Source organism: Pinus tabuliformis, chromosome 5_1 (genome assembly GCF_031772625.1).
Source record: "Pinus tabuliformis cultivar Carrire ecotype Pingquan chromosome 5_1, CPIR1, whole genome shotgun sequence".
Classification (NCBI taxonomy): Eukaryota; Viridiplantae; Streptophyta; class Pinopsida; order Pinales; family Pinaceae; genus Pinus; species Pinus tabuliformis.
In genome coordinates this window covers 465,981,346-465,992,860 of record NC_142305.1, presented here as the reverse complement: position 1 = coordinate 465,992,860, position 11,515 = coordinate 465,981,346, and the positions used below count along the sequence as shown (strand labels likewise).

At 34.0% G+C, this 11,515-nt stretch overlaps 2 protein-coding genes across 2 annotated transcripts; both read left to right on the top strand.

Moving 5' to 3' along the window:
* Window positions 1-3,069: 3,069 nt before the first annotated feature.
* LOC149165514 (U-box domain-containing protein 26-like) lies at window positions 3,070-3,681 on the top strand. Its single transcript, XM_089429838.1, has one exon. The coding sequence runs from the start codon at window positions 3,070-3,072 to the stop codon at window positions 3,679-3,681; it is 612 nt and encodes a 203-aa protein (XP_089285964.1).
* A 30-nt stretch (window positions 3,682-3,711) lies between these two features.
* On the top strand, window positions 3,712-4,298 carry LOC149165513 (U-box domain-containing protein 31-like). The gene is made up of 2 exons (XM_089429837.1): window positions 3,712-3,842; window positions 3,890-4,298. The coding sequence occupies exons 1-2, from the start codon at window positions 3,712-3,714 to the stop codon at window positions 4,296-4,298; spliced, it is 540 nt and encodes a 179-aa protein (XP_089285963.1).
* The last annotated feature ends 7,217 nt before the right edge of the window (window positions 4,299-11,515 follow it).

Here is an 11,515-nt window from a genome sequence, read left to right as displayed (position 1 = left end):
TTGTTATATAGAAGAAAATTGAGAGATAGATTTATGATATAAAATTTTAATTACATCATAGATAGGTGAATGGATTTGATCAGCAAGAATTGTTTTATGGAAAGAAATACGGGTTATAATAGTTTATTAATTGAGTTGTTTGTAATACTTAAGGTAACCCCTTTTTTCAATTTTCCGACACCTTCCATGCAAAAAAAAATTAGCTTTTTGGGCTCACCCCCTATTTTTCCCAGAAAACCATAAACGTAAAAGAGGAAGGGTATACGACAACGGTGGTGGTATTAGTAGGCACAGGAAGAAATTATACTATTGGGGAAGAAGAAAGCTATTTGCTATCTAAGCCTTTCTTAAACTTATTGAAAGTGCATGAACGGAAATTCTGGTAGGAATATTAAGTAGACCAAGGTTAATCATCCAATATGGCTCGCAATCAGGACGATTTAGATGATAAGAAAATGATCCAACACTTATATATATGGGAAAGAAGTCTAAGAGCTAAAGAAAAGTCTAGATCAAAGGTCACAGAAATTAAATATTAGAAAAAAATAATAATAAAAATGTTAATAGAAATTTTTTTTAAGCTTGTTAGGACTATATCTTTATCATGTCAAATTTCTGGTTTTTTTTTTTTTAAAGTTTGGTATGATCCTATCGTCATCATGTCCAACTTTTATTTATTTATTTATTTTTGTAACCTTTGTAGGACTAGGTCTTGATCATGTCCAACTTCTCACCCCGATTGGGGGGCAGCACAAGATTTGAACCCAAAACTTCCAATTCGGTGAGACTTCATTTCCACGACCATTGCCAATTGAGCTATCCCCCTTAGCTAGTCCATTTGGGATAACTCAATTGGTAATGGTTTTGGAAACGGTAATGGTTGTGGAAATGAAGTCTCACTAAAACGAAAGCCTTAGATTCGAATCTTGTGCTATCCCCTAATTCTTTAATTAATAATAAATTTAATAAAAAATTATAGTTATATTAATAATAATTAACCATAACCAATTATTAATAAATATGAATATGATTTTATATTTATATTTATTAGTAATTGATTATTGTTAATTATTACTAATATAACTCTAATTTCGTTATTAAAATTATATAATTTTATTATTATTACAACCATTATTGAGTTTTATAATGTTTGATTTCTTTGATTTTTGATGTAGACTCCTTTTAAATTGGAGTTCTTTCATTTAGATCGTCTGCATAATAAACCACACTGCATTGTTCGAACGTCTAAGCCATTAATACTTTTATTTAAAAAAATTCAAACATTTGATATATTCTTGCAAACCTAGAAAAAACGAAACTCACTTATCAAATGATGGAGTATATCAAACTTGAACACAACAAACCCATATCAATCTTTTATATTCTAACTGCATTGTAATTATTGTATCTATTAATTTCTCAAGTTTTTTATTCATATAGTTATTTTGAACTTGGTTTATTTTGAACTTTGTTTAGACTGATATTAACTTGTGCTGGGTAAATATTATTTTTATATGATGCTTGTCAACTCCACTTGAACCCCTACAAAATCACACATTCCCATCTCACACTAGATTGTAAAGTGCATTCCCGTCTCACACTAGAATGTAAAGTGCTTCTATTGTTATACTTTAATTTTAATATTATAATTAAATTAAATATAAAATTATTTTTATGTATAGTTTTATTATTATTATAATAATAATATCTATTTTTAAGGTCATAGCCAAGCCAAACACCAAATTGAATCAAATTGGTGTATGAGATCTCTATTTGTGGAACAAGGGACCCACCTACCCGCAGGGATTTGACTGCAAGTCTACGACTAAGACATACATACTCTACCCCTCTGGTTTTGAACCTGTGACCTCTTTAAAAGAAAATACATGCTCTTAATCATTAAGCCCACTCAAACTATAATTATTAATATATTTAATTTTTTTGTGATACATGATATTCCAAACAACAACTTTAAAAAAATTAAAATTACATAACTTTTCGTAAAAAGAAACATTCTCGCTAAACTATATTATTACTCTGAATTAACATGACTAACTGCTCCAATCATGATTGATACAACGCTACAACGCATCTCGATGGGAGAGTAGCGAGGACCTAGTTTAATGTCTGATTTGCATGACTTTGCATTCGACTTTAAAGGCTAATATTCTCTGTTGCTATGATTCATCTGCTGATCAGTGCAGAATAAATTTATAAATTCTGGTTAACAGCAGATGGAATTGAAAGGAAAAAAATAGTAGGCTTAATTCGCGGGATTCAACTGTTCCGTTATTGAATATTCTATTCAACTTTATGCTCGCTGCACGTAACACTTCAATCACAGTCCAGGAAAGAACGGGCGGGCAAACGTTTAGTGCAGAAGAATTTTCAATGGAAATCAATGATCCATTTCGCAATCAATGATCCATTTCGATGTTAAAATTCAATTTACCAACACAATTTTCAAGATCAAAATGCTCGGCACTATCTTTTGACGCGCTTTCTTTTATGCGCTTTCTTTTATGCGATCTTAAGTTTCAAGCTTAAATGCCCAGCAGAAGCTTTTTACGGGTTTTAAAGCTGTATTGCATATCCATTCATGTAAAGGTTCTCAGCTTTCTCTGTCGTAGAGCTTTTCGAAGGTACACCTTCGGTAAATTCGGGTTTTGTTCAAAATTTTGTCAGTTTGTCTGCTTACTCTAGTGGTTTTATTTTTGCGATCATCTCTTGATTTTTCATTCTTTTTTATTTTATTATCATATTCTGATACTTTAGGAAGGCCTCGCAATATATCTATTTGTGTCATGCTCCTAAGGATAGATCCATCGTTTCGTACTCTGATAATCCGCCATTATATTAGTGTTATGATGATTTCTTTTATAATCTAATGTTTACGAGTAGTAGATCAAGGATATTGACCTCGATACTTCTCCGCTCTGTAAACGGTCGATGATATTGTGATATTTGCTTAAAGATAAAACAAGTTTTTTAGTTGTTTGGTGATGGTTTCTCTGTTTTAGCTTAGGGTTTCTAATACAGGGAGTATTATATTTGAAGAATTTATAAACAATGCCACCAGAGACCGGAAAGGAGCGTGTGGATCTCTCCGTATCGGTCTCTGTTCCTCCATTGTTCAGGTGTCCCATATCTTTGGGACTGATGATAGATCCAGCGGTCCTATCCACGGGAATAAGCTACGACCGAGCTTCCATTGAAAAATGGTTGGACGACGGCCACAACATATGTCCAGCGACTCTCGAGGTTCTTCACAGCAAAGAGCTCATCCCCAATCACACTCTATGCAGGCTGATAAAGGAATGGTGCATTGCAAACAGTTGCAATGATGTCATCAGAATTCCAACACCTGAGCCCGTTGAAGAGCAGAGCAAAGTGCGCAAAATAATTCAGGATATTCAAGATGCAAGTGCAGATAAACTCGGAGCTTTGAAGAACCTGACAAGTCTGGCAAGGGTCAGCGAGAGGAAGAGACCTTTTCTTCAATCCGACGGGGGTTTTCCTGTTCTTGTCCACGTCTTGGATTCAGGGGCCTCACTGAATTCTGAAATGGGTGCAGATTGTGAAGCAGTGGAAGAAGCAATCGCTGCAATTTCACTGTTCTCTGTGGATGAAATATCTAACATGAGAGATTTCATGAGACCTGTGCTGCCTACCCTCAAATGAGTCCTGGCAAAACGTAGTTTGGAGGCCAGAATGAACGCAGCATCTATTGTGGAAAAAATCTCAAACGACAGAAATTCTTCCAGAGAAATTTGTATGAACGAAGGAATAACAGATGGACGGCTGAAGCTGTTTGACGAAAGTCCATATCCCGCAGCCATAAGGCTAGCCTGAAGGCATTATTGCTTTTGTGTACCCTGACTAAAAATAGAGCGAAGATTGCCAAAGCAGGTGTCGTTCCTCGCTTGATAGAGCTTCTTCCTAAGCCGGACGCCGACATGGCCGAGCAATCGCTGGCGATTTTGGAGGCACTTTCATCCATTTCAGAAGGCCGATCTGCCATACTGAGCCATACCCTAGCAGTACCGACCATTGTTAGAAGCGTGCTGGCTGTGTCCGATGCTGGAACTAACTATGCTGTTGGGATTCTATTGAGAGTCTGCTTCCATTCAGAACGAGAGGTGCTGACAGAATTTCTCCAGATGGGCACCATTGAGAGGCTGCTTTTTCTGTTGCAAATGGGCTGTTCACCAAGGACGAAACAGAAAGTGAATGAGCTGCTCAGGCTCCTTTCTTCAATGCACCAGAATAGTTCATGCAATGATTCTTATACTTTCTAACTATAATTACCCTTTCAATACACTATATCTCACCATAATTAATTTCTTAAATCAATATACGTTAAACAGCATTGTAAGGCCAGTCTGACATTCTCTCGCAGGGTTGTTTGAAGGTTTTTTATATGAAATATAGTTCTTAATATAAATAAAATAAAAAAAGCATGGTTTATCTGTAAGCTACTATTCTTTTGCAGCTGAGCTCCCATTGGTGCCATCTCTCTGGTACAGTGAATTCCCGTGCTCTCGCCTATAGATATCATCGAAATAGTTATTCAGTAATACTATCGAATATAATTGCCTATTTAAATGCAATTATTGGCTGAGATGAGAAACTTCTTTTATAGTTTGGTACGATGTGTAATTTTTACTAAAAAGTTGAAATTTTGTTATTTTTGTTAGAATAAAAAATTTTAAAATTAAAAAAAAATCAAATAATTATACAAAATATTTAAATAATGTTTATTTATAAAAAAAATTTACTTAAAAAAATTTGATTTTTAAGATTCATGTTAGATCAGTATTTAAGATGAATTTATATTAGTAAAAAAAATAGCTAAACACCAACCCTATATACAATTTAATTAATTTCATACAATTTAGTTAATTTCACTTTATGTAAATAACTATCATAAATATGTAATATTTATTTTCTTGGCACGAAAGTGAGAGAAAATTAAAATTGTTTTGTTTCGATATGGTTAATCGAAAGATTAGATTGGTAGTACGTTAGTTCATGAAAATTAAATGTAAGAAATAATTTATTTACTTGTCATTCAGCCAATTAATTTTTATATTAGCAATTGCATTACGTTAGAGATGAATAATTATGATGGAAAGTTTTTGATAATAAAATTCCGAATTAATATTAAGCTGTATTTCATTTTTTTGGTAAAGAATCTATAAAGACATGTGGTTGCTTTGACTGGTTTTGCATGTGAATATATAGTCTGTTTGGGTTAACTTGGTGTGTATTTTTGCCGTGTGAACTTTGTTAAATGTGTTGACAGTTAGTTGCAGGAAAGATTACTCTGTACCAAATAGAATTCTTATTCCAAATACTGGACTCACACTGGCCTGTATAAAAAGAAGAGAAGGAAGAGAAAGAACAGGGTAGAAAATGGGTTATTTCTGGACACACACTTCAAAATTAATAAGAAACTGTTGTTAAATCTAGCCTTCTGGTTCTTCCTTCTAATCGTCATCAATGATGTCAGCGTCCCCGGGCGTCTTTTCTGTAACAAACCAATTTACATACTTTACCCTGGGGTGTTTTCTAACAGACATTTCTGCTTCTATTTGCATATGCGCGATGTGGTGCTTCTCATGGATGGAGAGTCTACATTCATGGATAGTGAGTCTACATATGAAATCTCACAGTGCCCACAATATTCTAAGTGCTCTGCAAGCTGATAAAGGAAAAGGGTAAACAAAACCCCTACTGGAAGGTATATGTGTTTCTGTTATATACATTCATCTCACAGTGCCCACAATCTTCTAAGTGCTCTGCAAGCGGATAAAGGAAAAGGGTAAACAAAACCCCTACTAGAAGGTATATGTGTTTCTGTTATATACGTTCTGCATTGCCGAGGAATGTGGTTATCTTGGCATGAGTAGTTAAGTTTTGGCATGGACAAGGCCTATAGGTTTCTATTGTTGTAAATGGAAATATACTTTCTTTTTGTTATCCATTGAAATTTGATTGAAAAAAATTGCAACCATAATTATTACTATAATGAAAGTTAGGTTATAAATTTTGGTTATCTTGGCATGAGTAGTTAAGTTTTTTACTTTTCGGTATGGACAAGGCAAGATACCCTCTTTTCGTTATTAATTGAAATTGATTAAAAAAATTGCAACCATAATTATTACTATAGTAAAAGTTAAGTTATAAATTTTCATAGTTTAATTGTCTCAGTTTTACCTTTTAAAGAATATTACTAAAAAAACTTATACTTCTTTATAAGAAGTGATAAGTTACAAATCTAAAAATCACAATCTATATACACATCACCCAATTTTAACAATGAAAGATCCTTAGAATTTATTATTTATAACAACATAGCTGAGGTTGATGGTTTCAATAGGTAGTAAGTGGAAGCCACTATTAATGAATTCAATGTTGATGAATAATTAAACTAGCATTTGCACCTGATGTTGCAAACGAAATTCCGTAAGGCATAAATTGAAGAACACAAATAAAACAAAAGAATACTTTGATAAAGAATAAAAATATATTAAACGCTCAAATGAATGCCCCTTTAATTGGAACCACTTAGTAGACATATCTATCAACATTAGGATTATACACAATGATCAAGAAATTTCCCATATACAAACAACACCTTGCACAACAACCTTTTGTCACATCCACATTTTAAAAATGCTTTGGAAGGTGATTGGAATCTCCCATATTGCCTTTTTCATTATGCAGATAAATCTTCCATATTGCTATTTTCTTCATGAATATTGTTAGTTCATTGTTGTAAAGTGTTAGTGTGTTACATTCCTCAATTAGCATAATATGCATTTTTCTCTCACCATGTATTTTTCAGTCAAAGAGCACATGTAACAGATTAACATGTATTTTCCCTTCATTATTTTCATCATAGAGCCAAGAAATCTATGCCTTATCTATAAAGTAACAAAAACATTTTGGAATAAGTTTAATATTTCAAGCCAGTGTCTAACCGATAAAATAACAAAAACTTTTTGAAATAAATTTAATATTTTAACCAATTGACTAACCTAACTTAATAATTGAAAAATTCTCAAAGATGAATTATACTCCATAATAAGGGAGCCAACATTGTAACCCATACTTTCACTAAAACCAAAAGAAACACAACCACTTGTTAAGAAGAAATTCAAGTAATAATAATAAAACAAAATAATAACCATTAAAGTATAAAATGGTATTTCCAACACACAGGTATAAATATACATGCTCTATGTCCATTTTTGAATTAAATGGGTGTGGATAAAATTAGTAGAGAACCCAAAATTGTATTTCTAATTAGGAGGGGGGTGGAGAAATGCTTTACATGTGGGTTGTTGTCATTCTAATGAAACCCTTTGCAAAGGGGATGTTAAGATTCTCAAAGAGAAGCTAGGCTTGGTAGAGAACACCTTCCTTCTGAAGACAGAATGTCAGTGTTTGGTTGCTCAGAGTTTCTCCTAAAAAAAGGGGCAGATGAGTTTTGAAGAGGAGGGGCAGATGACTTTTGAAGATTTGCAGGACGAATTATAGATCTACGAAAATTCCTTCCATATAGATTCTTGGCATCTTCTATTTCTGACCAATGTAAGTTTATGACATATTATATGAAAGTTGTGACCGATACCTCTCACATTATGAGCCATTTATGATGGGAGATTCACATGCTAAGTAGGGAACATCTCTTGAGGAACGATTATTTGTTATATTGGCTAATTATTCCTTTGACAGAGAGATATTTTTGTAATTTATGTTTCCTTTCTTGTCAAGTCAAGTTGGGAGAGCATTGTAGTTAGACTTATATATAGCTAGAATGAGTAGAGTGAATGTATATGAAAATTCCTTCCATATATATGCTTGGAATATTCTATTTCTGACCAATGTAAGTTTATGACATATTATATGAAAGTTGTGACCGATACCTCTCACATTATGAGCCATTTATGATGGGAGATTCACATGCTAAGTAGGGAACATCTCTTGAGGAATGATTATTTGTTATATTGGCTAATGATTCCTTTGATAGAGAGATATTTTTGTAATTTTTGTTTCCTTTCTTATTATGTCAAGTTGGGAGAGCATTGTAGTTAGGCTTATATTGTGTGGATAAGAAAATATAAACCGTTGTTTCAAACTACACAGTGTAACTTATATTGTGTGGATAAGAAAATATTAACTGTTGTTTCAAACTACTGTGTGTTGTCCACTATATTCATGTTACTGAATTATTAGATCTAGTTATCTTCTGATATGCCATGTTTGTGGTCTTTGAGTTCACCATTCAACAGATGTATTTAAACAGATTGGAAATTTTGATTGAAGTTTTAGTATTGGAGTTTTTTCTCTTATCATGGAATCATCACAATGATCACTATAAATTATTTGAATAAACTATCATACAAGAAAATAAAGAAATTCAATGGAAATACAAGGCAATCTAAACATTCTTATCATGAAGAAAAATAGGCATATGCATTTCTGATAAAAATCCCTTATTCTCCACGGTGCAATCAACAATAATTGTATAACACCCTGCAAGCTTAGCATAGTCATTCAAGAAAATGCTTACCTCTGATAGATGAATCCACAGAGGCGATATTTGCACCATAACGAGGTTTTATTTTCCCTGTTTCTTAAATTTCATTTCCATAACATATATTTGAAACCAATTTATCTAATAAATTTCATTTATTCTACCTAAATAATTTAAAGAGAATCCTTATTCTATGTGATCTTTCCATTTGAATCTTGCCATTTGAACCATCCTTATTTATGACATATTATTTGCAGGTCATAGATATTCCACAATATCACATATTCTCACCAATGACTTTGATTCTACACAATATCACACATTCCCACCAACGACTTTGACTCTACCCCACATAGCTGCATGGTCATGATTACAGAAGATGCTTTCAAATATTTTTAGCAGTTTCTTACACACTCACATGTCCTTATGGACAAGAACTTACAACATTACATACATACTTAATTATGAGACAGATAAACCTGAAGGCCAACACCACTACATTACAGTTCTAACTTGATAGTGCCATAATACTTCAAGTCTACTTCTTTGTTGCATTATTCCTATTACCAAATTTAGTAGTAGCTTTGGCTGCCCTATCAAGAACCCCAGCAACGATCAGTGCTCATGTTGCAAAATAACTGTTGTTGACAGCTATTGTTCCTGCGTTGCAAGTTGCATGCCCAGCTGTAATCAAAGTTGCTTTTGATATCTCTCCGAAGAATTTGCCAAAATCTGCCACCTTTGCTACATCAGTGTCACTCCCAGTGGCCACTATTCAACCATTCTTGGCATTTTCTATCATAGAGATGAGATGGTCATCGCCCAAATCCAACATTGAGATTGGTAGCAGAGGATCTATGCGAATGGAATTTATGCCTCTGTGAATTAAATTTAGGCAGATTGCAACTTGGAGAGGCCTGGTTAGAGCCACTGGTTGAAGAATATTTCTGTAAAATTGATTCACAATTCAACGGTTTTATTGATTACTTGTTGCATAGCCATCGACATTGCTGCACATAGTATTGTTGTCCATTAAGTGAATCCCAGGAGGCACAGTATTTTTTTATATCCATCTCTTGAACATTGTGGAGATTTCTGCATTTGTGAAAGCCATTTATGGAATTAGTACAACACTTTGCTACCCATGAAGTCAACACCACCAGACACCTTGTGGGCATTTCTACAACTTTTGAAAAGCATTCAAGGAATTAGTATGGTGTAGCATCCCATACCCAAATCGAATTACCTGTCAAGAAAGAAATCAAAGTCAGAAATGGAAATCAGTGCCGAGATTCATAAGCAGCAGAAGCTAATCATTAAACAGTCCAGGAGTGGGAAGGTAGGAGAGAATTGCGGTCCAAGTACTGTGATAGAGAGCTCATAATGTTTCCCAACCTTCGATCTGTACAGCAGTATGGTGTACTACAATAGACCATATAGCGGGCTATACAGTTTTCCTTGTAGGTTGTTTCTTCTCGGTCTTTGTGCAGATCTATTTCTAAGGTGAGTTTGATTAATTGTGGAGCTCCTAGATTTTAGAGCCAAAAAACATACCATAAACTTATGCTTCTTCTTGCTGCAATTTCTCTTAAGATTCTGCATCTCCTTCTTGGGCTAATGTAGACACAGATGAGTTGCTATTTTGGTTCTATTCTCACTCATGTAAACCCTTCAATCTTGCCCTTGTGCACTCTATTCACACATGCTAAGGCACTCAACCTCCTTCAAGGGTTACATCAACATGGCTCGATCTCCTTTATTGGCCTTAGACCAAGCCCTAAACCAAACTCAACCTTGCTCTGGTGACACATTGTTGTATTGAAATTAATTCTCAATGTAGTGATGAATGCGTATGTTTTGTGGAAAAAGGTGCGAGAACCTTAATTGACATGTTAAGATCCATTTTACACAAACTACTCCCTATGGAAAAATGTCTACCTGCGACACATTGTTGTGTTGATATAAATTCTCAATTTAGTGATCATTGCCTTTGTAGAAAGAATGTACGGATTAATCCAATAAGGCATCAATAAGTTTGAATCTCAGTATTTGAGATGGTTCATAAAGCATTTCTGGCACAGAAAGATTTACCAATTGGAAGTTGGCTTTGGAGTGCAAGTTCTTGGGTTGATGTGATAGCCTCCTTGCACAAACTTCCTTTGTGCAGTGCCATCATTGCTGGCGGCTTTAATGGCATGCCTCATGGACCATCTTCAGCTTTTGATTGTGACCTATGTGATGTTATAGGGTATGTTTCCAAAATGGCATATCCCTTTGTTGAAATTCCATTCCATATTAGTATTCTTCTGTCTTATCTTTAGCTTTAATCTTGTGACATCTAATTTATTGCTTTTTGACCTAGCTAAGCATTTTTGTTACACAACTGTGGCACACTTGGGTTCTGTATAGTACAACTTGCATTTGAAACAATGTTCAAATCATATTTGTATTGGTGCTCATTAACCCCAACAACAAACATAGGCACATCCTTGCTTGGAGCTGAGATAACAACTTTTTTAGCACCTGCCTGTTAGAAATCAACAAAAAAAATTATTATATGGAGCTCAAATTGTAATTTCCATTGTTGCACTTTATACCATTTCAAATTTATAAAATTAGATATGTTAATAGCCTTTGAAATTTGTTTGCATGCACCACAAAAAAAAAATCATAGAATAGATTGTTCTCCAAAGAAACTGAAAACAAACATGTTATTTTTTAATCACCTCGTCAATTTCGAATAGTCACAACTATGGGGCAATTTTAAGGTAACCTTTCATAGGTGACTGCTCAATTTGAAAGAAGTTTCAACTTAGAATAGGGTTGGTTATGTCGATATCAGTCAACAGTGTCAATTTTATAAATTGAGAAAGAGCCAAAGAAGATATTCTATTGCCAAATCTCCTTGCTCATGTAGGGAGGGAGCGGTATTACATGTGACAACTCCTTAGTTACCTCAAATATCATTTA

Coding starts and splice junctions, on each gene's coding strand:
- LOC149165513 (XM_089429837.1), top strand. CDS start 3,712: ATGAACGCAGCATCTATTGTGGAAAAAATCTCAAACGACAGAAATTCT. Junction 3,843..3,889: donor CCATATCCCGCAGCCATAAG/GCTAGCCTGAAG, acceptor GACTAAAAATAG/AGCGAAGATTGCCAAAGCAG.
- LOC149165514 (XM_089429838.1), top strand. CDS start 3,070: ATGCCACCAGAGACCGGAAAGGAGCGTGTGGATCTCTCCGTATCGGTC.